Source organism: Plasmodium knowlesi, assembly GCF_000006355.2.
Source record: "Plasmodium knowlesi strain H genome assembly, chromosome: 4".
NCBI classification, from domain to species: Eukaryota; Apicomplexa; class Aconoidasida; order Haemosporida; family Plasmodiidae; genus Plasmodium; species Plasmodium knowlesi.
Genome location: NC_011905.2, coordinates 102,321 through 125,868, shown reverse-complemented (window position 1 = coordinate 125,868; position 23,548 = coordinate 102,321). Strand labels below are relative to the sequence as shown.

General features: G+C 41.1%; 8 protein-coding genes across 8 annotated transcripts; 3 read left to right on the top strand and 5 right to left on the bottom strand.

Moving 5' to 3' along the window:
* Positions 1–924: 924 nt before the first annotated feature.
* Positions 925–2,139, bottom strand: PKNH_0403200 (E2F-associated phosphoprotein, putative; the record flags this gene model as incomplete). The annotated part of the gene is made up of 4 exons (XM_002257822.1): positions 925–1,273; positions 1,363–1,438; positions 1,615–1,836; positions 1,998–2,139. 4 exons carry the CDS (start codon positions 2,137–2,139, stop codon positions 925–927), a joined length of 789 nt encoding a protein of 262 aa, XP_002257858.1.
* A 2,169-nt stretch (positions 2,140–4,308) lies between these two features.
* On the top strand, positions 4,309–4,632 carry PKNH_0403100 (ribosomal protein S26e; the record flags this gene model as incomplete). Its single annotated transcript, XM_002257821.1, has 1 exon — positions 4,309–4,632. One exon carries the CDS (start codon positions 4,309–4,311, stop codon positions 4,630–4,632), a length of 324 nt encoding a protein of 107 aa, XP_002257857.1.
* A 724-nt stretch (positions 4,633–5,356) lies between these two features.
* Positions 5,357–6,946, bottom strand: PKNH_0403000 (conserved Plasmodium protein, unknown function; the record flags this gene model as incomplete). The annotated part of the gene is made up of 1 exon (XM_002257820.1): positions 5,357–6,946. The coding sequence occupies one exon, from the start codon at positions 6,944–6,946 to the stop codon at positions 5,357–5,359; it is 1,590 nt and encodes a 529-aa protein (XP_002257856.1).
* A 2,061-nt stretch (positions 6,947–9,007) lies between these two features.
* PKNH_0402900 (replication factor C subunit 2, putative) lies at positions 9,008–10,000 on the top strand (the record flags this gene model as incomplete). Its single annotated transcript, XM_002257819.1, has 1 exon — positions 9,008–10,000. One exon carries the CDS (start codon positions 9,008–9,010, stop codon positions 9,998–10,000), a length of 993 nt encoding a protein of 330 aa, XP_002257855.1.
* A 778-nt stretch (positions 10,001–10,778) lies between these two features.
* Positions 10,779–12,337, top strand: PKNH_0402800 (conserved protein, unknown function; the record flags this gene model as incomplete). Its single annotated transcript, XM_002257818.1, has 4 exons — positions 10,779–11,617; positions 11,758–11,822; positions 11,967–12,032; positions 12,156–12,337. 4 exons carry the CDS (start codon positions 10,779–10,781, stop codon positions 12,335–12,337), a joined length of 1,152 nt encoding a protein of 383 aa, XP_002257854.1.
* Positions 12,338–13,012: 675 nt separating this feature from the next.
* Positions 13,013–16,180, bottom strand: PKNH_0402700 (conserved Plasmodium protein, unknown function; the record flags this gene model as incomplete). Its single annotated transcript, XM_002257817.2, has 1 exon — positions 13,013–16,180. The coding sequence occupies one exon, from the start codon at positions 16,178–16,180 to the stop codon at positions 13,013–13,015; it is 3,168 nt and encodes a 1,055-aa protein (XP_002257853.1).
* Positions 16,181–18,370: 2,190 nt separating this feature from the next.
* PKNH_0402600 (rRNA methyltransferase, putative) lies at positions 18,371–19,960 on the bottom strand (the record flags this gene model as incomplete). Its single annotated transcript, XM_002257816.1, has 5 exons — positions 18,371–18,654; positions 18,808–18,859; positions 19,071–19,142; positions 19,268–19,519; positions 19,658–19,960. The coding sequence occupies 5 exons, from the start codon at positions 19,958–19,960 to the stop codon at positions 18,371–18,373; spliced, it is 963 nt and encodes a 320-aa protein (XP_002257852.1).
* A 787-nt stretch (positions 19,961–20,747) lies between these two features.
* PKNH_0402500 (ATP-dependent RNA helicase DDX47, putative) lies at positions 20,748–22,388 on the bottom strand (the record flags this gene model as incomplete). Its single annotated transcript, XM_002257815.1, has 1 exon — positions 20,748–22,388. One exon carries the CDS (start codon positions 22,386–22,388, stop codon positions 20,748–20,750), a length of 1,641 nt encoding a protein of 546 aa, XP_002257851.1.
* Between the last annotated feature and the right edge of the window lie 1,160 nt (positions 22,389–23,548).

Here is a 23,548-nt window from a genome sequence, read left to right as displayed (position 1 = left end):
GTCATCCGATAGGCAAAAAGCAGTGGGACCTTTTTGCAGTTTATGCTTCTCGAAAAACAGCTCTTATGGAAAAGGGGGAAAAATAATTTTTTAATATTTTTTTTTTTTTTTTTTTTTTTTTTTTTTTTTTGACATCAGCTGTATGTTACGTGGCGACGGGAAGTGCGCAAAAATTGCAACAAAAAATTGTACAACGAGAAAAATGCGTAACGAGGCCTGTACAACGAAGTCGTCAAGCAGCATGATGCCTCTTCACATTTGCAGTTCGCGAGGACATGGTAAAAAGGCGTATCTTTGCACGGAGCCTTTCCTGCGACTTTCTTTTGAAAAGAAAAGAAAGAAAAAAAAGAATAAGGGGAAAGCGAAGGAGAAGCATTACAAATAAGCAATAACCTTACGCAATTGAATTAATATCCAGAAAAGGTAAGGTGCGTTTTTTTTGCCTTTGTCACTTTCCCCATTTTACAGCGCCCTGCACAACGTTCTGCAAAGCTATGTGCAACAGAAGAAGGGCCCTATTCGGTTATGCTCCGTAGGAAAGAGGCGTAAGCGATCTTGCATTAGTGTGGTGTTTCCACTTTGGGTAAGCGAAAGAGCAGTATTCATCAGATGGAAAAACAAATTAACCAATTCCAAGTGGAATTATTGGCGGAGTTCTCAAATAAGGATGGAGGAAAAAAAAAAAAAAAAAAAGAAGAACAGCATGGAATGAAAATTAATAACATGCGTGTCTCGTTACTGGAGGGAAAAAGGATATATGTGAAACTTACGCAAAGTGGAGATGTGCATGCAAAGGGTTAAGTATTGACCCATTCGCAAGCACGTAAGGTGAGGGAAGCGACTGCTTATCCCCACAGAGGTGTGTCCAACTGACACAACGGAAAAACGAATTGTAGGAGGAGGTCATGCATGGAGCATATACACTCAGTCAGGTAACACATCAAAAAAATGGAAAATATTTTTTTTTATTTCAAGATAGGCAACATGATTATTGCAGTTTTCGCAAAAAACGGCGTGATATGTTTGTGATTTTTCGTCTTCCCCTTCTTTTTCTCCTTCGGGGGTTTCTTCGAACTCGGGGTGAGGGAGCTCTGCTTGGTTCTCCGGCTTCTCCAGGGGGGGCGGGATCCTTGGGTCACCGTGGCTGTGGCTGCGTTTGCCGCCTTTGGTGTTGTCTGTAGCATTTATTTCGTGCTCATGAATAATTTTCTTGTCCTCGATACGCACATTCACCGCGTATAAGCTTCTGTACTGGTTGACGTAGGTCTCATGCCTGTGTTGCGGAAAGGAAGGTATAATCGGAGTTGAGCTTGAAACACAGATAAAATACATTCATAGGGGAGAAAGAAAGATCCTACTTACCTCTGACTTTGGTAGCAAACGGGAATGAAGCACCCGCAACAGCACAAACTCGAGTCACAGCTTTTGGTGCAGAATCCTGGGAGGGGGGGGAGGAAAAAAAACAACACCAACATGTACAAGTATGCACACAAATGTGCATATATAAGTGCAATTATATATAACCTTGCGTGTATTCTGAGCAACAGTGCAATTCTGTTAGGCCACAGTTGGTGAAGCTTCGCCACACCGTTTTATCTGCCTTTTCGATCTTACTATATTTTTTGTTCACATATTCTTCTTCGAAAATGTCTATTCGATCATCATAAAATTCCAATGCCACTTTTTCCTTTTCGTCGATGACATCATCGTCGAAGTTGTCTTCGTCGGGGGTGGTCTTCTTTTCCTCCTGTGAATTTACACAGTGGTTACTTTTCCCAGGTTGCCCACTTTCGGCTGGACAGTTTCGTTTGGGACTTTCACAGGGGAGGTTTTCATCTAGGGGAGACGCAAAAATGGGGACGGAAAAATTAGGGGCCCATAGTGATGGTAAAAATGGAAAACATGCGATCTCACAATGAAATAGAGTAATTTTTTTTTGTAAAAATGGTTAGCTAGCCAAATTTCATGAATATATGTGTTTTTTTTTTTTTTTTTACCTGCATGGTTAATGTCCAAAAATGACTTGGCAACATTTACACCCTTTTCTTTGGCCAATTCTTTTGCGCTTTCTGGCCGCTCGTTTGTTTTTATTTCGTTAATCAAAAGGCTAATCACATTATTTACCCGTTTTGAATTCATGTGGGGAGATTTATAATTTGGTAAAGGTTATAGGGAGTCAGTAAAAAATGGGATACAGCTGGAGGAAACAGAAATTGAAGAAAAAAAAATTATGAACGGTTCATAATTTTTTTTTTCTTTTTTTCAAAACGGGTGTGCGCTCATGCGAGTAGGTGACGCACACACCACAGTTTGGAATGTAGACAGTGGTTCGATCTGCCTTTTGTGTCCTTTCAGGGGAGGGGTCTCTGTTGAGCATTCCCGTAGGTCAGTTTGACCAGTACACTTTTTTAACCTTTATACGCTTGCGGTTTGGTCCCTAGAGTCTGCCTCTTAACCTTCGGAATGCTTTCACTGGCAGGTGAGTCAGTTGAAGTAACAGGGGCCCCTTTAGATGACAGTGCTAAATGGGGATAGTAATTAACACGAAATTTACTTTTCAATAAAAGTCCTATGTTTCGGGTCTGTTCCCTGGAGGTAGCATTTTCGGCAGTTGTCAAAACGAGGACCAGAATGAACGACAAAAATAGTTACGTGATAAATCTTTGTTTAAAGAGGGATCACGTGGGGGGAATATACAATGCGGGTGTGATGATTGGGTTATTTTTTTAAAGCATTTTTTTTTTTTTTTTTTTTTTTTTTTTTTTTTTTGTTCTTATAGGGGAGAGCGACATGGAAACTTCTTTCCAAATTAAAGATGAAACATTTTGGTTTCATCAAAAGAAAGGGTGACAAAGCAGAGTTACTTCCGTTTACATGTTCAGGGACCAAGTAGAACTGTATTTTTTTTTTTTTTTTTCCCCTTCTTCTGGTATTATTATTTCCTTGTACCTTATATCAGGTTATGGTTCCGTGAAGAACGACAAACCCTTCACCTGAACGCCAAATGGAACATTTTTATTTGCCTTTTCCTCTATAAATGGATAAAAAAGAAGAAAAAAAAATTGCTTTTTATTTTTTTAAAAGATGAAAAGGAATAAATTATGGAAAAGTAGCAACACATTGGGGTGGTAAATAAACGCGTTTTAAATGCATATACATAGTGCATCACAATCTCATTGAAAACGTTGGGGTGATATCTTTCCCCCTAAATTTATTTTACTTGTGACATACAGGCTATAATATAGAAAAATATCAGAAAAAAAAAAGGGGTTTTAAAAGGGGTTTGCTTCCAGGATCGCATTCCCAAGTATAATATATAGAATAATAGGCACTCGCCCTTCTAACCCTGACACCGTCGCGTACTTTTTACAATCTTAAGAAGTAATGTTGCACTTGGGTTTTTTCCCACTATATTGTGCATTCCCCTTAATTTGTGCGTGACGGTCACCCCACTGCGTCGTACACCATTTGGTACAAATAAAATTAACGCTACATCTCCGTAAGCACGCGCTTATGTGCGGAGCATATTTTGGCATAAACCCACAAAAGAAAATTTATTTTTACCTAAACCAACTGGCAAGTTTAACTTATTTTTTTTTTTTTGCCAACTTGATTTTTAATTTCCCTTTTGCAAAATTAATTTTTACGCTTCTTTTTTTTTTTTTTTTTTTTTTTTTTTTTTTATCCTTTCAACTCATCTGAACATTTTTGTATCCCCGCTTACCTGTCGTGACAAAACGAACGAAAGCAACAAAACCTCTATTTATAATACCGATTCACGTCGCATTTTACCATTACGTACAAGATAAAGGCGAGGAAGAGAATTATCGCTGAAACATTTGCAAGCCATCTTTGCAGTTCAAATATCAACAGGTAAGAAATTAAAAAAAGGAGAGAGGCTTCATGAACACTCACCTCACCTGATGCTTAGGCGCGCAACAAATACACTTGAGTAATGCCTGTGAGTATCCAACACGTATGCGCAATGGAAACGGCATAGGGGAATTATAAAGCGCAAGATGGAAAGGAATTATAAACCGTATGCTTGAGATGGGAGGCTGTTTTTTTTTTTCTTTTTCCTCCCCGCGAGGAATCAGCTGAACAGTGACTTAATACTGTTGTATAAATGGGCGTACTCATGGGGACTGTTAGAAGAGGCTTTATTTTTTCCGTCACCATAGGAAGGGCCAATTTACATTTTTGCTTCTCCCCTCGCAACCATGAATCCCATTCTTATTTTCTCCTATGCAAAAATGTTAATTTTTTTTTCCCGTTTTCTCCTATTCACCGCAGATTTCACCTAACAAAATGCCAAAGAAACGCAGAAACGGAGGAAGGTCCAAGCACAACCGAGGCCACGTGAACCCCCTGAGGTGTTCTAACTGTGGAAGGTGTGTTCCCAAGGACAAGGCCATTAAAAGATTCAACATCAGGAACATCGTCGACACGTCTGCGCAGAGAGATATAAAGGAGGCATCTGTTTACTCCACATTTCAGTTACCGAAATTGTACATCAAGCAATGCTACTGCGTTTCATGCGCTATTCACTCTCGTTTTGTGAGGGTTCGATCGAGACAACAAAGAAGAGTGCGAAAGGAGACATCGAAGCACGTAAACCCATCGCAGTTGTAGGCGAGAGGGGATGAACATGTTTCTTCATCGAAATTACCGGTTAGGGGTTCTCTTTCTTTTCGTCCCCCCTTCTTCTTCTACTTCTTCTTTTTCTTTTTCTTTTTTTTATAACCATCACTACAATTATTGCATGTACAATCGCCCAATGCACACGTGCCGTTTGCGAACCGTTTAGCCACTGCGTAAGTCTGTCTTGGAACGACGATCATTTTGTTTTCAATACAAATTGTCGAAAAAAACGCACAACATTTAGCAGAGTCCCCATTTAGGGATGAAATAAAAAAAGAAAGAATTTATTAAAATAGCATGATATTTGGGAGGTGCAAAAGAAGCTACAATTTTGCAACCTTCCCTCCAAAATGCGCGTTGTCTTCGGGGAGGGGTCCAAAAAGGGCAGAGGGATATGCCCCCTGAAAAGTGTACACAATTTTATTGTTAAATTGGTTGTCAGTGCGACAACGTGCTTATCGTCTATACATACTTAGTGGGAATCACCTGAACGGTCATATTTTTTTTTTTTCAAATTGTCAGAAAAAAAAAAAAAAAAAAAAAAAAAAAAAAATAGCTACAGTTCGATATAGCTAGCTGCTGCTAGGAAAGGTGTACATACACACAAAGGAAGTTGTCCCATTTATTATGTTGAATGTTGGGGAAAAGGCTGGACCATGCCAAGCATGTGTCCTGTATTGTACCCCTTTAAAGGGAAACCCACACACACACACACTTAGGGGAGTAGCTGCGATCGGATGTAGCTTAACAAATAAAGCTTAACCTCCTCCTCCGACTGAGGAATGAACGAAATGGCTGAATTATTTTCAAAGGACATGTCGAAAATGGTGGTTAAGTAGTAAGCATTTTTTCTCAAGTCAAAACAGTAAGCTGCAATTTTTATTTGAATTTTATCAGCATCACAGTAAATGACTTTTCCTCTGAACGATACGATAGAATTGCAGGGAACGGGGAGAATGTATTGAATTTCGTTTAACTCGATAAGAACTGGGCGGGCAACATAGTGCTTGATTACTGTCATGGCGTGACAGAAGGAAAGGTAAGCGAGGTATCCGCCAAAGGTGACGTTGTGAATGTTTTTAAATTCCGACGATATGAAGTTCTTCGACTCGATGTAAGAATCCTTGCAGTAGAAATTATTTTTCCCCGTGTAGAAGGCTATATCGTTTGTATCCAAAATGTGTCCAAGGATGGTCAAAACGTTTTTCCCCTGCGTGTTCATTCCAGCCTCAGCTGATGAGACGCATACCCCGTTGGCCGATTTCGCCTGAACATGGTCATACTCAAAAATGTCCGTAGTTTGGTACTGATTTTTTTCATAGGTCTTTTTTTCTACTGGAGTATTTTTAAAATAATTCAGCACGAAGTTTATATCTTCCTGTTGTAAGAATTTATTTTTCACGTCCTTGTGATTAAACAAATTTTGCACATCCTTGAGGTGCGCTGCAAAAAGGCTTACCTTCTCGTACTTCTCATTCTGAGGCGAATTGACCACGGGCACAACTTCTTGCGGTTTGAATGTTATGTTATTTATATTTACAAATGTTGTGTATATATCGAAAATTAGATTATTCTCTTGGAAGAAATCTAGCTTCAATATGTAAGAGGTATTCCCGGAGTGGACAACGTAACAGTTGATAGTAAGAGGTTTCAGCTCATAGAGGGAGAAACAAAACTCATGATGGAGTTGGCTCTTCTCGTACACCTTCAAGTTGTTAAAGAGAACCGTGACAAAGTTGTACTTGTCGTTTTTTTTGTATCCTCCTATGCTGTGTCTGTACACAACGTCTGCAGCGAGCGTGTCGATTATCTCAATGATGTGTTTGTAGAAGTAAGCTCGGTCTAATTCGTTCAAAACGGGGATGTTGAATTGGATGAACGAGTCCAAGAAATTTGTCCCTCCAGTTGCATTAACGCCGCTGCTAATGTTTGCGTTGTTTTCCTTGTTGGGTGAATTATTCTCCCCTACATTTGTGGTGGCACCACCTCCATGGTTATTATCACTATGAGAGGGTTCGCTTTGTTTAGGGATGGCATTTGCTCCACTTAGAATATTGCTCTCTCCGACAGAGCCCGTATTTGCCACCTTAATTTGGATACTCTGCGTGTCTATCTTGTATTTATGCTTCAGCATAAAAAAGGTGAGGGGACATGACTTCTCAATTGGAGTTACGTTTAAATTATTTCCGGATAGCTGCACATGCAGTTTCTCCTTCTTCAGACTTAGCGTTTTTTCTCTGAGCGCTTTAAACATTTCATTGTTGAGCGAGTCCAACTTGAGGGTGTTTTTTCCTGATGTGGCCATTCTTCTTAGCGGTATTAAAACAGTAGCGACTTTGGAGTTTTTCAGCACTTTGAGCTTTTGCATTAATGTGTTTTTTTTTTTTTTTTTTTTTTTTGTTGTTGTTGTGTATGGATTTACCCGGGGTGTGGGATCGGATGAATACTAAGAGGGTTTTATCACCCGTGTGTACGCTCGTATGCACGTGGGGTCAACGTTGGATGAGCTATGTGGTGGAAGAATAACCTAATCCGATTGACGCTGAGCTATAGTCAGATGTAGTAGCAAGTGTGCAGTGTACGTGCATTAATGAAAACAATTCGAGCGCGTCCTTAGTTCACAATGGAAGGGAAGAAGTAGTGTGTTGGAATATACATGACTATGAATACTTGGGTTCTCCGTCATTAACTAAACATTCAATCTCCAGTCTCGCATTGCTACAATGTTACAACTCTAACTAGGGATGATTCTTTACAGGGACCTATTGTTAATGAGTCATGAAGCAAATTTCGGTGGAAAAACAATTAAAGTATAAAGCTCCCATTCTCCGTATTTCTTCACAGTATGTTCTGTCACTTGTAAAAGAATATATACACTAACGTTCAGTGTAGGTGTGGAAATACAAAGGGCTCGTGCTTATGTATGTTCATTTATGTACGTGTGCATTAGTTGTTCAGTGTGATTATTTTGCATGCCAAATCGAGGATGGCTTATCAAGCGGCTGCTTGCAGACCCCTTAGGGCTTGGAGCGAAGGAAAAGGCCTCGATGCTCTGGTCAGTTTTGCATACCGTTTTTTTGATGCACCTATAAATGGTGGGAGCGGAAAAATAGCTAGCATGAAAAAATGTGCCTCGGTCACTTCTGCAAAAGCTTGGTTCAAAAGAAACGTTGTCAACGCAATTGCGCGCGATGTATGTAGATATAAATCGGGGAACAGGAAAAAAAAAAAAAAAAAAAAAAAAAAAAAATTCTTTCAATTTTCACCCAGTGCAGAAGTGGGTCCTACGAGGTAAACTAGCCCTTTATATACTTCACGCGGTGTGCATCTTCACGAGGGGAATGATTTCGCCCTTTCGGTTGATTAGCATGGAAAGTGCTTCCTCTATCTCGCGCATGGACGTGTATACGTAGCAAGGGCAGAAATTCCCTCTTCCCCATGTTTTTCTGTACGTCTTTCCGTTCGCTCGGCGGTGTTATGTGTCAAATTTGTGCACATTAAAAAAAAAAAAAAAAAAAAAAAAAAAAAGCAGTTTGCATATCGCCCCGTGTATGCTAACTTGTCAAGTACACAGAATTTTAAAAGTTCAAAAGTGGGCGGAAGGAAAAAAAAAGGGAAATCAACAGGAAATGGAGGCATTTTAATCATCACTGTTAAAAACCGTATTATTTATGAATCTTTGTCCCTCGCAGCTGATATAAAATTGAACAGGGATAAGCTATTCCAGAAGGAGCACGTTGTTAGGGAAAGAAGAGGCATAGTCAGTCTATCCATACATTGAGGAAGTATACCTAGAAGTGGATTCTCCTCGTTAAGAAAGAATCAGGTGAGCGCATGAGTGAGATTCACATGCCAATGTGCCTACTTGAATGGGCCTATGGGTATATATGTTCACACATTCGCGCACACGTTAGGAGACATTTCGGAGTTTTCTTAACGTGTGCGCATCGGTCAGGGGAATATAAAAAAACCACAGTTGTGCTGGTGTAGACCGGTCGAATTGCCAAACAGGAGAACATGCAAATGTTCACCATACCGTGGTTATTTCTTAATAAGTGGAAAAGTAAACTGTGTGTGCAAGGCAGTAGTTGCAGCCAAATTTGCGCCTACATAATAGCTACTTGTATCCAATGCACACTATTTTTAAAAATGTACCTGAACAAGAGTAAAAAAAAAAAAAAAAAAAAAAAAAAAAAAAAAAACACCTTTTGGCTAGTTGACCCCTGTTTTCGTTAGTCTTGTCGCATTTGCCGGGGCGTCGCCTGTATGTGTAGAGTGATCCATTGTGGGGGTGGAGGAGCGACCTCTGCTACATTTATTTGCCTATTTGTTTGCCTATTTTTTTGTTTCTCCGCATGACAGCACGATGGACAACCTGCCTTGGGTGGAAAAGTACAGGCCGAAGAAGCTGGACGACATTGTGCATCAAACGAATGCGGTGTCCATGCTGAAGGAGGTGGTGCGGACGAAGAACATGCCGCACTTAATCTTCCACGGGCCTCCTGGCACAGGAAAAACCTCGGCCATCAACGCTTTAGCGCATGAATTATTTGGAAGAGACAACATAAGCGAACGTGTGTTGGAGTTAAACGCGTCAGATGACAGAGGAATAAATGTGGTGAGGGAAAAAATAAAAGCATACACAAGAATAAGTATAAGCAAAAACAAAATCAACAGTGAAACCAATGAAACTTTGCCACCATGGAAGTTAGTGGTTTTGGATGAAGCAGACATGATGACAGAGGATGCACAGTCAGCATTAAGAAGAATAATAGAAATATATTCCAACGTGACGAGGTTTATATTGATATGTAATTATATTCACAAAATTTCTGACCCGATATATAGTAGGTGTTCATGTTACAGATTTCAAGGCATTCCAATTGATGTAAAGAAGGAGAAGTTACTTTATATTTGCAAAAGTGAAGGGATTAACATTTTAGACGATGCTTTGGATAAAATTATCGAGACAACTCAAGGGGATCTGAGAAGAGCAGTGTCCATTTTACAACTATGTTCATGTATTGACCCCATGATAACACTTGAATCTGTGTTGGATGTGTCAGGTTTACCAGCGGATGATATTATTTCAAAAATTATTGATGCTTGCAAAATGAAGGATTTAAAAAATGTGGAGAAGGCTGTGCAAGACATCATTGAAGATGGGTACGACGTTGCTTACATTTTTAAGTCGCTAAACAATTACTTTGTTATGAATACAGAGTACCAAGACTCTGTCAAGAGCCAGATTTTGTTGGAGCTGTCGAGGCATGATTATCGCCTGCACAGTGGGGCCACGAAGTATATCCAGCTGATGAGCTTCGCTTCTTCTGTGCATTCCTTGTTGAACGCGGCCTAACAGGGTCGGCCACATTAGTGAGTTCCCGTGTGCGTGTAGCCGACCCCAGCAGGAGACTGTGAAGCGATTCTTGCGCTATCCCCCTTTTGGTCGCTTACCATTTGGCCCCATTTTTCCGTTCACTTTCCTTCCAAGTACCTTCTTCATGGCGATCTTTTTTTTTTTTTTTTTTTTTTTTTTTATGTCCAAATTTTTCAATCTCACTCACCTGACCTATGGCCGCTGTCCATTTAACATTCTCCTGTTAGGTTAATTAAGGAGGAGTTTTTTTTCTTCTTTTTCCTTGCAAAAAGGGGAATACTCCAGGGTGCACGTGAACGATACAGTAAACCTGTCTATGTGTGTCTGTTAAGACGAAGTGCGATAAACTTGTAAACTCCCGAGGGACGAACCACCTGAATTTATCTTTTTTTTTTTTTTTTTTTTTTTTTAACCCGAAAGGCAGCTGAGAGGGTGCTTACTTAAGGGTGGCCATCCGTGTGCACAATTTGGACAATTTGACATGGCGTAAATATGGCTCAGTTTCTGATGAGGGGATTACGCTCATAGGGAGTGGAAGAAAAAAGTGAAAAAAAAAGGAAGCGAAAATGGACGGGTTAATTGTAGGGTAACTATTGGATAACGATAACTATGTTGTGTACAGACACTGACCACTCGACAATTTTTTTTTTTTTTTTTTTTTTTTTTTTTTTATTGCTGAGAAAGCTAATCTGTTTAACTGACAAATGTGCACTTCGGAAGAGCAAGCCAGTCTAGAGTAGCGCCTCGAACACTGCAGATGTTGAAAGGTCTTTGTGGGGGACGCAGCTCCCCCCCAGTGGAGGGTACCCACGAGGGAGGCAAGAAGCACTACAGATATGAATCTTTATGGAGGGAACAAAACAAGGGCGATCACATTATGGAACTATGCCTTTTGGAAAGAGTTCATGCTGATTGGCTAAGTGGCGAATTAGGGAGAAGCTACTCTGATGAGATGGTTGCTGATGAGAAGAGCTATAGGAAGGGGGTTACCTCTGGGGAGGATAACCAAACGACAGTAGAATATTATACGTATGAACTGAGGAAAGAACAAACGAAGGCGATCATATTCAGCGCGAACAGGTGTTTTAAATTATTTAACGATGGGGTGTTTCTGCTAAAGGTGGCATGTCATTGTCAGCTGGGTACAGACACGGAATTGTTAAATGTTCACCGTGGGAGAGTTTACAGAGTGGTTTTTATTTGGCTGATCTGCTTGTATATCACTTCCCATTTTACTTTTCACCTTCGAAAGTATTTTATTGTGAATGTTATTCCGCAAGACCATCACGACTTGTTTAGTCTCTTTAAAGTATTTAAGAAGGTTATATGTTTTCAGAGGGAAGAAATATCCATTTTGTGTTTCTATAGCAGGATGGAAAAGACCTATATTTTTATTAATAAATTTCTGGAGGATATTCCACAATTTTTTTTATATCTTTTGTGTTTCTGGATGAATGGGGGAGATTACGTATTGGTTTTCCTTCCTTGTGTATGTTATTGGGTTTTCTATGTTGTGATGACTGTGTTTTATCACGGGCCGAGCTGTCCCCTAGTTGGGGTGATGATGCGTTTGTTTGTTTCGGCTTCCTTGGCGGAGTGAGTCAAAGTGTGTGTGTGTGGGGGGGTGTGGGCGTGTCAATTCGTCAGGCACTTCATTGTTGCGTTGAACATAGTTTTTATTTTTTTCTTTTTCCTGTAACTACACCAAGGATTTATGTCTTGTCACCTCCCCACAGAGACGCCTTCATCGAGTTCGACGCAGCGCCAACGAATAAGTTTTTCTCTCTCTACGTTGCGACAGGTAGGAGACACACTGAGAGTGATGGATTGCTCTTCCTTCGTTTGTTCTGCCTTATTCGTTCCTCCGTTTCCATTTCCCCATTTTTGCATTTTTGCATTTTTCCACTTTTGCATTTTCCCATTTTTCCTTTTTTCCTTTTTTTAGTTTTTTCTGTATGGTCCCTTGTCGCCTTGGCGACGGTGCCCCTCGTGGGTACCCCTTGGATTACACGTAATGGCAAACCGGAAGGGAATTCCCTCCCATTGGGGGAAGGCAGATTTGTGCACATAAGCACGACCGTTACATTGTTCTATGCTTCTTCTCCTCTCCCTTTCACCACTATCCCCTTCGCAGTTATCTACGTTCAATTCCTAGCCTTCTTGCTTCTCTCGATGGCCTTCCTCTTTTCCTTCTTGTATTTCCACTTTGGTGCGAAGCAAAAACTTTACTTAAACCCTTACTACTGCCTAAGGAGTGATGTTGAGTGGCAGAATGGCAACCAAGGTGGCACTGTTGCAGTGTCAGGAGCTGAGTGAGAAATTGTTCTATATGCGACTCTTTCTCCCCTTTTTCTTCGTGGGATGTTCTAAGGGGGTGACACTGCAAAGGGTTCAATATATGGAGTAGTTTAAACTGCGTGCCCGTTGGTGAAAGTTGCACTTTTCTTTTCTCCCTTGGATGAGTGTTATCATTTGTGGGAATGGTAGAATCCCCTACATCAGGGGGGTCAATATTTTTTTTTTTTTTACAATTTTTTTTCTTTTACAATTTTTTTTACTTTTTTTGCGTTTCCTTCAAATGTGTTATATACACACACACAAAAAAAAAAAAAGAGAAAACAAGGGAGTGTCGCGCAATGTACCATGTCGGGGAGAAAAATATCAAGATGAGGACACATAATCGTAATTGTATATTATGCCCATGTGCAGGCATGCACAGCGGCATGCGTGCGTACATAACCGATAATAACTGATGGGAAGGAATGTTAGGGTGAGATGCTCAAAGGGAATCTAACCCTATGACACCTCCTGATACCTTCTACTTCCCTACACAAGAAACGACACGACATACATTCACACATATTCACTGCTTTACGTAGTTGTGGGAAAATTAAAAATAAACAAAACATTGGAACCGCTCACTTGTGTTAGACAAGTTGCAGTCCCCACCCATGGGGGGGGGATATGTAGGGGGGTGGTGTACCTCTTCTTTCAATACAAAGAAGGAAAGTCTACATCATACCTCTTACTGTTTTCTAACGTGTTATTTCCCCTATCGAATCTTCTTTCGTATAGGCTTATGTCCCTGCAGTATTCTAATTCATCTATGGCTAGGAGGGGGTCGCTGTACTTTTGCAATGGGTGGTTCCTTCGTCCAAGGGTTGCTCCTTGGTTTTGCAGGTAAGTGGTACTTGTCATTGATCCATTGGCCGCATGAGGGTTCACCGTGGGCGGGACCATTGCACTGGTGCTCAGTATGTTGATGACTGGCCCAGTTGATGATCCCATCGACGACCCCATAGTGGTAACCGTCCCCTTTGCCGTACCATTCTGAACATTTTTTTTTTTCCTCCTTCTGTTATTCTTTTTCTTTTTCCCCTTCGTTTCTCCATTATCAGTTATGTCATCTAGGTTTGGAGAGTGTTTATTCTTGCCTCCCTCATCTAAGCATACTACATTGGTATGTGTGTCTTTATTGTCGTTCGTGTTGGTGAGCGCACCTCCTGATGGGTTCTTCCTTCGGGGTTGTGAATCACTGTATTGGGATGGTGAAATTCCTTCTCCCTCCCACTGGGCATCATTTCTCCCCTGTCCTTCATTTCGTACATTTACCTGAACAGGGCATGCATTTTTTTGTTCTCTTTTCGTTCCGTTTTGTGCACCTACAGTTCCCTCTTCATTTGCTCCTTGTTCGAATTGCTCCTCAGGGATGCCTTCTGATTGAGCAGTACAAGAATGTTGTTGATTGGTCGTATGCATCCCCTCATTAACGCTAAACGGGGGGGTGCCTGGTTGTATTCGCTTCCCTTTCGCACTTTCTACATCGTCAATCGTCCTTTGGTTTATATTTCCCCATAGGTCTTCGTCATTGGTAAGGCAGTTCGACGGGGGGGTGTTCACCAAGTTGGTGTTCTTCATTGGGTATGCATTTGCAGTGGCAGTGACACCTCTTACGTTTTCCTTTTTCTTCCTTCGGGAGGTGGCTCCGCCATTGACGAGAGTCTCAGTGTTTTGCAGGTTTTCCATCCCCCCATGAAGGAAGTCTATCTGTCTTGGAATTTCAGGAGCTACGATATTGTTATGGATTCCATTTCCCCCTTTTTTTCTGGAGGCACTATTGATCCCTTTATCCATTGGTGGTTTATTTTTTTTGCAAATGTCTTGGTTCATATTTTTACTTAAAGATGTAAAGTGCTTTCCTTTGAACATTGCCCTCCCTATGTTGGGAAGTTGAATTGTGTTGGTCATTTGGCTACCCGTTTCTACGTGTGTGATGTTGATGAGGTTGTGTTGTTTGGTTAGATTCATCAGTGCAGTGCCTTGGACGGGATCATTTGGAGGGATTCCACTTTGCAACCCGTAGGCATACAAACCATTCTTATGTGCGTCGTTGTTATAGATACCTGTGGGGTACATTCCATCTATGTACGTTCCATTGTTGTAATGGCCACTGTTCAATTCCTGTTGGTTAATACCTATTTGATTATCTTTACGTACATCACCACCCTTAGTGCAATTATTTGTCTTTTTCGTTTTGCCGCGTTTGGAGATATTTCCCCTGGCAGGTAAGCAATTCATATTTTTGTAATGCGAGTAACAATTCGCATTTGACTCGATGGAGAAAGGAAAGGAAGCACCCGTTTTGGAAAAGCCTGACTGGTTCTGTATGTCGTACATATAACTTGTAAAAACTGTTTGACCGTTTGGGTAGAAGCTTGGCGGTGGGGGAGGTATATCATTTGTCCCGTTCACCCTGCCTATATGCATACTACTCTGTGTGTAAATGTGACCGTCATGGTTACCAGGGGGGAGGTTACAGAATTCGCTTCCATATGGGTTTGTATTTACCGAGGCGTAAGATCCATTAATCGCACAGGAGTACATGTTGTTAATTGTTGTATCGTAATTATTGTTCATAACTGTGCCGTAAACACTATTATCCGGTGCACTATAGGGATTTGCAATCGGCATGGAGAAATGGGTAGCTAGGGGACGATCCTGGATAACGTTAGAAGAATCTTTGAAGATGCAATCATCTGGAACCTTTAAGCTATTTTTCTTTTTATTAAAGTTGGAAAAAATCCTCGCGCGTATTTTTCTATATTCCTTTTCTCTCTGTTCAAGTGTCTTCTGAGATGTATCTGGGTGCCAATTCTTTCCTCCTGCAGGGGTGCTTCCTACAGGGTAATTTCCACGCCCTGTGTATTTTTCATACTTCATTTCGTTCCTCTTTAGAAGGGTTATTTTTTTCTTTGGCCATCCATCTGGTGGGTTTTCTCTGTTATCGTTCTCACTCGCTGGAATGTCCTCATTGTTTAGCATGACCACGCTTGTTGGACCCATTCCCCGCTGTGTATCCTTCACGACTGAGTCCCTTTTGTTGGGCTTGTCTGTCCTGATTGCTGTCTTGGGGCTTGACAAATCTTCCCCTTTCGAATCGTCCATCTCGTGCCAGGAATCGTACTGGAGACTGGTTGCACCTTTTTCCTGTTCCTTTATGCTTTCGTTGACAGTTTCATTTCTAACCCCATGAAGGGTGTTGGTTTTTTTTTTTTTTTTTTTTTTTTTTTTTTTTTTTTTTTCGTTGGAAATATTTTGAGAATCGCTTGCTGGGTGTCCCAACTGGGGTGCTCCCGTATCGACGACGGGCTTGTCTTCTTCGCCGAACACGCCATCATTGTTCCTGGTTTCGTTCACGCCGACTTCGTTGGTTCCCCTTTTATGTGTCATCCTTTCGGCGAATGTTTTGGCGGAGGGGGTTGGGGAGGTTATCTTGTTAGTAGGGGTTCGACTCTTCCTTTTTTCATCTGCGTTGGTGATATTTGTTCCATTCACGCCAGTTTCATTGGATCGTTCTTCTACCTTCGCATTGGTGTTAGTTTTGGAAGGAAGCTCTACTAAGAACTGCCCGCACGTATGCTTCCCTACATGGGCCCCTTCCTCATGGACCATCGTTACGTTATTACTCCTTTCATTTGAAAAATTACTTTTGACAAATGCAAGGGTGCCATTTTTATTTTGGTTAGGTGAGTTCCTTTGAACCTTCTCCTCTGATTTTTTTGTGCCTCCCTTCTCATTGATTGCGTCTTTCGAAGATGGGCAGGGCGTATCCACATAGCTTGTATCATGTCCAGAGACCTTCCCACTTTGGCCCATCATGCTGTGACTAGATGTGTATAAACGTTTATTCACGTGCGTACCTTGTGTGTTGATGGGGGGGTATATATATTCACGAGCAAGCCCGTGGCACAGATTCTTTTTTCCCCTTATTTTTAATGCCTTATAAACAACTTAGGTGGTTGCAATGTGGGAGGTCGCTGAGCCGGAAGTCTTCGGGGGGTACTCCTGCAGATTTCAGCGTATTTCTGCGGATGAACCCTTTTTGTTGATTATTTTTTCAAAATGATGATGGCCCTTACAACAACCTCTGCTTCGAATATCGTTGTCTAATTTCGGCAATTTGTGAGGACATATCTACTTCCCTCCCCCGTATTGCCCCTCTTCAAATTGTGCGTTATATGGCCACTGCAGCAACGTTCATGTTCGTTCTTTTGTCTGTGCTTGGGTGGGTTAACTCCCCGCTTGGTTATATAAGGAAGGTTATCAGGATGGTTATCAGGAAGGTTATCAGGAAGGTTGCGCTTTAAATGCACTTTGATTGGAATCTTCTCACTTGGTTGAGCGGAAAATGGGAGATGTACGCGGTGTATCAGGTGTGCGTGAACCCTGTACTTCGGTGTTGCTGTTGGCTTGGACGTGCACGTTGATGTGGGCTTTAGATTTGTCGTTGACTGGGAGTTTCCTATACTTCCAAGTTCATTTTTATTTTTAATTTTCTCTTCTCTTTGTTCTGTTGCTTTCTCAAAGGGATGCTACGTTATAGGATTGGTAAAACATTGGGCGTTATCATTTCCCGCCCGAGCGGTATTGTGACGGTTACGGGGCGCTAGAAATATGTCTGGTATGCGTTTTTTTTTTGTAGGTTGCCCGTGTGTGTTCCTTCTTTTCCAATCGGTCAATGGAAGTGCAACTATTCCGTAAGGACGAAGGGGAAGTGGGGTATTATCTCTATACAGATTATTTTCAGTACACCAACACGTATGCCCCTCCTGGCTCCTTACATTGCGCGATGAAGGAGGGGGGGCAGGGAACTCGACCGCGGCTATGCTGATGAAGGGTTTGTTGAGCGGATGGGAATTATTTCGCGGTACTGATGTGATGAGAAACTGTTACCCCTTTTTGCTGGTGATCCAAGTACCGGTCAGTGTGTCACTGCAAATTTCGAGCAATCTCGATGGGGGAAAAAACCCGCTCTCGTGAAGCATTTCCGTGATGCCTTTTCACAACACACAAAAATTATCATTAAAAGGGGGGAAAAAAAAAGGCACAAAAAAAAAAAAATGAAATGCTTAAATCGTAGCACTTTACCGAGTTGGAAAAAAAAAAAAAAAAAAAAAAAAAAAATCCAAAATAAATTAACAATTAAGGAAGGAGTAGCTATAAAGGAAGATTAAAAAAGAGCAGGCAAAATGGCAAGTGCTCTTCAATCCCAGTAGAGGGAAAAAAAAAAAAAAAAAAAAAAGGGGCACCATCTAACTAGCACCTGTGTATATAAGAACACTTTTTCTTCTGATCCAGTTTAGTGTGGCTATGCTTTGCAAGGCATATGATTATGTTGGCGTACTTTTTTTTTTTTTTTTTCTTTTTAAACTTATTCGGAGGGGTAAGAGGTGTACAGAGAAGAAAAAAAAAGAAGGAGCCAAATAATTTGTAAACAGAGTGAAAGATGGTCTGTAACCATTACATGACTCAGTAGAAAAAAAAAAAAAATGTTGAATATTCCCATCCAAAGGAGATACGGAATGATGAGTGCAGACGAAGGGACAACACTATGTATTTCATGAGGCACATAATCAAATGTCAGAAAAGGAAAATGCCCCTTCTCTGCTCGTCTCATCGGATCTTATATATATCGTACGTGAAGTAATTCCTCCTCTCTTCGGGCGGCATGATACACAATACTACATGTGTACGTTACACATCCGATGGGGGGGGATAAAAACGAAAGATGAGAATCTGCCCGTCCCACCCACGGAAATACCCACACATTGCGGAAAAAAGAGAAAAAAAGAGAAAAAAAAAGGAATTCCAAAACGCAAAGTGCTACCCGTGTGGGTGCCTTTGCACAAATAAGTTTAACAACTTTAACAGGGTTAACAAATTTTAATAGGTAAAGAACCTGCTATCAACAAAATCGACGTGAAAAACGTGATAAGCGTGCCGAATAAATTTGTGCATCCTTCAATGGGGTGTATGCCGATGATGTTGTCTCCCTTCGCAATGCAAGAATTACGACGAATGAGAGGTAAAGTGATGCAGTAGGATTGCGCAGGCATTATTTACGTTGAGACTGTCTAAGGTAAATTCTCCATTATGGTTCAAGTCAGGTGTAGGAGCCACTTCTGTACGATGCCCATTTATGTAAATACAGATATCCGATTTCTCTAAGATTTCCTTGCTCAATCCTTTGGTCTCATTTCCTAGGATTATAAAAATTTTTTCGTTCTTGTTCATCTGCACGTTTGCTAATTCTTGGAGGCGGTCGTTCGGGATGGAGTCGTTTGGGTGGCAGCCTTGCGTGGGGTTAAGGGGGAGAGCAGTGGTGTTAATCGGTGCAAAGTAGTAAAGTGATGTATTTAGAAATGTGTATTGTGAAGGAGCAAAATGAGTGTGAGTGAAATTCCGGTGGGAACACCACTCCAGGGATAATTCCTATGCAGTCTTACAGGTGGAAAGTATTTTAAAACCGCAGCTTTTTAAGTCGTCCATAAAGGTGAGCTGAAGGGAGGGATGGTAATGGTAAATTACAAAAAGGGGAGAAATATAATATTAAGTGATGGGTTCTATATTACCCCCTCTTGTCTCCCCTCGGTAAATGTACACCTCGCTTAGAGATTCATCCCCTAAGGGGCGTGTATTTTTCGTTTTTTTCTGTCACATGGGAAAGGCATAACAACGAGTAGGTTTTCCTTCCATAGATCGTTCGAACCATGTTATTCACGTGAAAGAAGTCCAAGAACTCGGAAGTGCCAACACTGGAATGGAGGACAGGAGTGTCAATCTTCATTCCTTGTAAAGTTTCTTGTAATTTTTTTTTTTTTTTTTTTTTTTCTTTAAAAATATGGTGTCGCCCCCGAAGAAGAAAATGGATCTGCAAATATTCCCGATATTCATATTATCGTACACATCATGAAGGCAGATGTAAATGTTTGAGCGTTTCTCCTTCTGTGGATAATCCTTGAGGAAGTGTTTGGCCTTTTTCATAGTACGATAGGTGGTCTCCATGATGATATCATTGTGTGGGAAGCCGCCGACCAGGTCGTCCATCTTCTTCTTGCTCGTCGTTCTTATTGGGATATTCCGTTTTTTTATCGTGTCGAATATGTACTGGTACGCCTGCTTGCGCGTTTTTTTGTTTAGCCGGATGTGTTCGTTCACCTGAGTAAAGTGGTGGGGTTGAGTGCTCACCGTGACGTGAGCAGTGTAAAGTGTGTAGACATGGTTGTGGACCTAAGATGTGGTTCCTTCTTTTTGCAGCTTCGTCTTATCCAGCCATATATGGTAAGTGTGCCTTACCAGGACACTGTGAATGGTGCGCTCGTTCTTCACCAAGACAGAGGACACCGAATTTACCCCGTACACATAATCTACGTTATTTTCTGCCTGAGCATCCAAGAAATTATTTCTTTTTATATTTACTGATGGGGTGTCTGATTTTCCGTTACGGTGAGGGGAGGAGAACGGGTGTGTCGTCTTTGCCCGTCCATTGACATGGCGTGGTGGCAAGTTCGGTCGAAATTCTGGAAGGATGCCAAAAGGAGTAACTTCTGCGCATCTCAGGAAGAGAAGCAACACGCAGGCAGTGTGATTTGTCCGCATGGCCACACTGCTAGGGTGCGGTGTGAAAGCGGAGCTCATTTATTAAGTTCTTCGGGGCGGTAGTTCGCCATCTCGACATTTGCACATCTACAAGTTTATTTACTTTTTTTCTCATTCTTCTTTTTGTTCATATGGGTGAGCGGTGAAGAATGAACCATGCAGCGAGTTAACTCCCAGGGGGGATGCGCCACCAGTGCGTATTTAAAAAAAAAAAACTACACGGGTGTGAGTATCCCTACGTATGTATTTATGTATGCACTTATGCATTTATCTACATATGATCTCCCCGTCGAAAAACTATCAGCTCATTGCGCCGCTCCATCTTGGCCAACCTGTCGTGTTGGTAAAAATTGATTGATCTTCATTTTTTTAACAAAAAAGTTGTGGGTGACACAAAAATGAAGAGAGAGAAAAAAAAAAAAAAAAAAAAAAGGGGGTAAATTTAAAGAGTGCTTCTTCTTCACCCTTTTCAAACTCTAAATGGGGTTAATAAAAAAAAAAAAAAAAAAAAAAAAAAAAAAAACAGGATGATGAAAGATAGAATATACAAAAATTACAAATTGCGCATTCGGCCAAATATCATACATAGTTGTTTACTGGAAAATGGTCCTTTTGTGTGTGAATGCGCCACCCCTCCCCCACATATGGAGGCTCTGTAGCATGTGGGTGGTACGAATAGGAAGTGGCGTGTCCCAGTAATCAGGTTACATATGGGATACGCTGGTAGGTACGTCAGGTTGTCGTTAATCCTGAATAACAGTTTTATTCGCCTTGATTGTTAACCACTTCATCGGCGAACTTTCTTGAATTTTCCCCTGCGGTAGAGATCTTGGTTTTCCTTCATCTCTGTGTCTGCCAGGCGAAGAGCCTCGACAGTTTGCTCGTGATAGAGGAGCACGTCGTTTTCGTCGAGCTCATTAAATTTGTCAATTTTTTTATTCAGCATTTTTTCAATGGCTAGAAAATTTTCCACATCATATTGAGTCACGAAGGTGATGGATTTTCCCGTACGTCCCGCTCTAGCGGTTCTTCCAACTCTGTGGATGTACTCCTTACATGAACAGAGGTCGAAGTTTATAACAATTTTGATATCCTTTAAGTCCAATCCTCTAGCACCTACTTGCGTAGAAATTAAAATATTGTAACGCTTACTTTTAAAAGAATTCAAACTGCTCAATCTCTGGTTTTGTGTTAACTTGCCATGAAGACATATGGATTTTAGCCCTAAATTTCTGCAGAAGAAATTTATCTTCTGGGCTGTGGCACAGGTGTTTGCGAAGATAATAATGCATCTGGATGAAAAGTGGAAGCACAGGCTACAGAGGTAGGTGTATTTGTACTTTAACGGTATGAATATATAATTTTCGATAAGAGTGCTAGCGGTGCTGTACTTATTTGACACTTCAATTTTGATTGGATTTTTCAAGGACGCCTTTTTCAATTTCGCTACACTTTTGGTCATGGTGGCAGAGAATAAAAATGTGGTTCTTTTTTGTGGAAGAATGAGCAAGAGCTTATTGATGGATGCCTCAAAGTCGAGGGATAATAATTTGTCCGCTTCGTCAAACACAAGGTATTTTAAATTTTTTAAATTAAACCCTTTCGTGTTGTTCAGATGGTCTAGAATTCTCCCTGGGGTACTTACAATGATATTTGGTTTCTTCGCGAGATTCAAAGATTGAGTAACTATATCGACACCTCCAAATATGGTGCATATATTAACAAGTAAGTTTGATCCTAAGGCTTGAAAATGTTGTGCTATTTGTATACAGAGTTCTCTGGTGGGTGAAATGACCAAGGCGAAGAAGCTTTGCCTCTTTTGCCGGAGCTCCTGCAGGATGGGTATTATGAAGCAAGCCGTTTTTCCGCTGCCTGTTTCGCTGAGGCCGATAATGTCTCTCTGCTGGAAAGCGCAGGGTAACATTTTGCGCTGGATGGCGGTCGGCTTTTTCCATCCCAGCTCGTCTATGCTCTGCAGGATTTCTTCGCAGATGTTCAGATCGCGGAAAGTGGTTCGTTCGTCTGCTTCGTTCGCATCGTCTGTTTCGTCTGCTTCGTTCGCATCGCCTGTTTCGTTTGCTTCATTCGCATCGTCTGCTTCGTTCGCATCGTCTGTTTCGTCTGCTTCATTCGCATCGTCTGTTTCGTCTGCTTCATTCGCATCGTCTGTTTCGTTCTCTTCGTTCGTTTCGTCTGGTTCATCTCCACTCAGTGCTTCTTCCTTCGGTTCACCCTCTCTGTGCGACCTCTTCTTTCCCCGCGCCTCCTTCCTTTTCACCTTCACCTTCGCCTTCTCCTTCAGGCGATCCTCATACTCGTTATGCATCTTCTGTATAGTCTCCTCCTCAAACATTTTGTAATTTTTGTTTAGCTTCTTTTCGAAGTTATCTAGCACGTCGCTCGTGCTGCAACTTTTTTGAAGCTTCATTTCTTTTCAATTAAATTTGTAAGGGACGCACAACATACATGGTATAAATATAGGGGTGTTTCCTTCCTGTCCTTAACCCTTTGACGTTTTTTTTTTTTTTTTTTTTTTTCTTTACGCTAGATCAGATGGGCGTATATAGCTTGGGGGAAAATGCTACGTAGAGTTAGGGCCACCTTTTTTTATAGACTACAGAAAGGGAAGAAGTGGCAGGAGGTACGAAGAGAGTTGTACAATTATACGTTGGGACACGCCGAAAAAAAATGTCACAGGAACGATAGAATAACATTTCTTGTATTTTTCCATCATTAATGCTATTGGGTACATAACCCTTTGCTGCAAAAAACATATGGGAAGTCTCCCATGCAAAACGAATGGAAGGCGATCTTCAAATGGGATGCGCAGATGATGGAATAGTTAAAGGGAATAAAGGGAAAGAAAAAATTGGAAGAGTAATTCGCCATATTTAAGCCTCGACGCGTTGTAGTCCTCTACCTGCGTTTGAATGTCGCATTTTTCGCGGTCGATAAACTGTTCCGTTGCGGTGTCAAGCGGAGGAAAAAAATATATGACCCCGCGGGATGTGGCGCCGACAAATGTATTGAATTTTTATCAGATAGGGCAAGCGACAATGCCATCGAAAAAGGAAACAACAAAAATAAATAAATAAATGAAGTGCCCGTATTTTGTTTTAATTTATTCTTCTTCTTTACATTTCCGCTTCCCCCCCTTTGCTTTTATCCCTTTTTTCTTTATGTAAATTTTTTCCCCCTTTAGCTATATACCGCGTAGCAGCACAGGGAGAAAAAAAAAAAAAGAAAAAAAATTCACACGCAAACCTCATTTAGAAATAGAAGTAACAACAAGGAGACCACCTTTGAGGTGATTTTCTCAGGAGGAACAAAAACTTTAGAAAAAAATGAAGAGAAGATAACTCCCAAGTTGGCTTCAACATCAACAGACGTGTACCTATATACCCGTCGAAAATAATGCCGACTGAAAGTTGAAACACCGTACCCGGAACCAATCTGTATGTAAATATAATTGTCCCCTTTTTGGTAAGGCAAGCTGAGAAAACGACGAAGGAGATAAATAGTTCTTCACGTGCCGTGATTCTTTGCGTTGAAAATGTTCTCCGCTTCCCTTATTGCGCGAACTATAAT